Source organism: Miscanthus floridulus, unplaced genomic scaffold (genome assembly GCF_019320115.1).
Source record: "Miscanthus floridulus cultivar M001 unplaced genomic scaffold, ASM1932011v1 fs_823_1_2, whole genome shotgun sequence".
Taxonomy (NCBI): Eukaryota; Viridiplantae; Streptophyta; class Magnoliopsida; order Poales; family Poaceae; genus Miscanthus; species Miscanthus floridulus.
Window position 1 is genome coordinate 1 of NW_027097320.1, and position 3321 is coordinate 3321.

Genomic DNA, 3321 nt, shown 5'->3' on the forward strand with positions numbered 1-3321 from the left:
GAGCACGTACATGGCTGAGAACAGCAGCGTGAACAGAAACATTAACTTACCGCTTGGTAGAACAATATGTATTTTTCCAAACTTCAGGCGAATCGAATGAAACCACCAGAACAACGGATCAAATTGATTTGAAACATGCTGGGATGATTGAGCAGACTTCACTAGGACCTTTTTGAGCCCATCGTACACAGGGGCTATCTTTGAAGGATCCTCATGTGGCAATGGTGTTGAGCCATTTGTAGAAGTAGAAAGGGTCCTCTCTGCTGTCTGTTTTACCCCTTCAACAGTGGACAGCTTTTTATTTGCAGCTAATCGTATTGCATGAAGCTTTTTTAGTAGGTCCTGTAGAAAAAAAAGGAAAGAAACAGCTTGATGAAAAAAGAATGCAACAGTAAAACTTACTGAGAAAAGCAAGAATAATGGGAATTCAGAAACAAGTGGTTTTGGAAATATAAGGAGTCCTAGTTTAGCATGAAAATCATTTGAAACTGAGAAAAAACAAGCATACTGTAGTGGGAATTCATTCAGAAAAGAAATGGTTTTGGAAATATAAGGAGTCCTACTAGTTTAGCATAAAAATTATCTGGAAACCTACAAGATCCCAAGCTGGTATAGACCTAAGTTGGAATAATGGAACATTTGGATTCAGTTTGCTGTAAAAGAGTTATTAACCAATGTTTACAAGAAAAATACCTGTCGTCTTTGCTCAGTCAGATCAGCTTTTTCTGCCCATGAGATAGCAGTTTCACTATCTTGAGAGACAATACAGAGGAATGTTACTGTATACAATTCTGCCACCTGAAAATACTGCCCAGTTGACATAACAGATGTAACAACAAAACCATTTGAAGCGCTGCCATGCCCTCCATCCAAAACATAAACCTCATCATTTGTATATCTCCAATTGGCAAGGTACTCCTCAAAGATTGGTCTGAGGTCAGATACAGATCCTGCTGCCATTTGAATGGTAGCTCTATGAGGAGAAATATAACGGTCATTGATACAGAAAAATGATGGACACATTACAGATAATACTAAGTATATGAGACTTCTGAGTAGCAATTACCCTGTAAGGAAAACTCTAGCAGGTACTGATGGCACTGAACCAAACATCGTCTTAAGCTGAACAAACATCTCAGGGGTCCTCCTGGAATATTTAGCATAGCGTGTTAGGATAAAAACATAGGCATGAGCTCTGCGTATGCTCAGCACAGGGAATCTCTACACTATGTAGGCACGTGATGCTTTCCATTTGGCAAATATAGGCACTAATTTCATTATCAGCAGTTTGTCTCATTACAGCACATAACAATATACCAGATTTGGTTCTGGCAGGAAGTATAGGTAAAAAGGGCGTACCCAGTGCAGAGAGCTCCCGCTCTATGCGGGGTCTGGGGAAGGGTGTTAGTGGCAAGCCTTACCCTCGCCTGTGCAATGCGAGGAGACCGCGACTCGAACCCGGGACCTTCCGGTCACAGGCGGTAAGACTCTACCGCTTGCACCAAGCCCGCCCTTCGCAGGAAGTATAGGTACAAAAAATAAATAAGAATTGAGAAGGATTTACCTCCTGAGTTCTTTTAGTGCCTGCACAAGTACCATCCCAGCTGACTCAAGCATCTCCAGGAGCTCGTCCTGGTCGCATGCGCTCTCCGAAGAAGCCGTGCGTATTTGATCAGCGACGGATAAAGCAGTCAACATCGCCTGCTCGAATGATCCACTGACTAGATAGCTGAGTCATGAGGATGATAACAGGGTAAGGAAACAGCTGAACATACTTCTTACTTTTCAGATAAAACATGACCTTGCATATTCAGGTATGCAATGAAAAGAACTGTAGGTTCTAAAAAAATCAGCAATCATAACAGCCATATCAAATAATGAGAACATGCTTCCGTGCTTCCCCTCTTGCAATTCTAAACTGAATGAAGCAAGATGTTCATAACAGATTTCTACCAAGGACAACATAATTCGATTACACAACTAGCTACCCTAAGTAAAGGACGGAGCAGAAGCGAAGAGGAGAATCTTACTACTCGGCGTCGTCGATTTGCTTCCAGAGAGGCGACTCCTGGGCAGAGGTCCCCATGGTTCCAGATATCAGGGGCGAACCTATGGTTCCAGAGTAGCCAAATCGATTAAGTTAGGGTTTGGGGGTGCTCGGTCTCGAAGGCGTGCGCATACCTGGCGGGCGCTCGTCGCCGGTGAAGACCTGGGCACCTGGCTTAGGGAGGCGGCGGCGTCGCTGGCGCCGTCGTCGGAAAAGCCACGCGAGAGTCAGCGGTGGTTGGGTGAACGGATAGCAGAGGTGAGGCTGTCCGCACTGCGGACCTGCAAACCGGCCGGTACGCCAGGCATAGCGTGCGCGCGCCTGTATCGCGCACGGGCGCGTAGCGGCCGGCCGGTACGCGCGCTATACCCAGAGGTGCACTGTGCACGCACGCCAAACACTGTAGCAGGAGAGAGAGTTGGGGAGAGAGAAGGAGGAGGGAGGGGAATAAAATATGGAATAGTGGGTATAGAGCATGGGATAGAGATAACATGAGTGCGAAAGAAATGGACATAGAGTAGAGAATCTCAATGACTAAGATAAAGTATTTCTTTTTAGATATGAAAATAGAGTTGGACGAGTACGGATAGCTCTACCCCTTCGCACGCGCGTACCCCCTTTGTCCACGTCAGAGGTTTGATACTGGCCTACTGGGCCTGTTATAGTTTGCACTTATAAAAAAACAGTCAACAGGCTGCTACTGCTGTCATTTTGAGACACAAAATACTGTATCTACAGTCAATTTAACAGCAGCTGAGGAGAAAAATCCCACTGAACTACTGACCTTTTAATTTTCAGTTTTTTACTTTTACGAGTATACTGATCTGCTTAGCTCTTATTATTTCTCTGGTGCACCTATCCATGGAAACAGGATTTATGTATAGTTCAAAACGTCTGCTCGAAAAATAAGTATCATAGTATTCCCTATTATTTTGTGAGGCCTCGGGAGCTCAATTTCTTTTCGTAAAGCTTTATTGTCATGTCTTTCTCTCTATATATGAATTCATGATCTCATCAGAGGGGGGGGGGGGGGGGGGGGGGGGGGGAAACAAGTGCTAACGAACGGTTATTTCAGCTTAACTTGCTTCTATTAATTATTTTACTGAAAAACAAATTATGCCACCGTACATGTATCCACACATGTGCTTGATTTCACCACTCTAAGCACATTTGTGGATACATGTACAGTGGTATAATTTGTTTTTCAGCTTTGCCATTTTGTTGGAACGGTCAGTAGCTTACTATGCTCGTTGCTAAATCATTTGAATGATCGG

The 3321-nt window shown here is 44.2% G+C and overlaps 1 protein-coding gene across 1 annotated transcript; it reads right to left on the minus strand.

Moving 5' to 3' along the window:
* Positions 1-6: 6 nt before the first annotated feature.
* On the minus strand, positions 7-2366 carry LOC136533248 (protein APEM9-like; the record flags this gene model as incomplete). Its single annotated transcript, XM_066525812.1, has 6 exons — positions 2182-2366; positions 2031-2109; positions 1565-1729; positions 1067-1147; positions 694-973; positions 7-342 (listed from the first exon to the last, which is right to left on the minus strand). Coding segments are annotated over exons 2-6 (918 nt in total), but the record flags the coding sequence as incomplete, so codon positions are not given.
* Between the last annotated feature and the right edge of the window lie 955 nt (positions 2367-3321).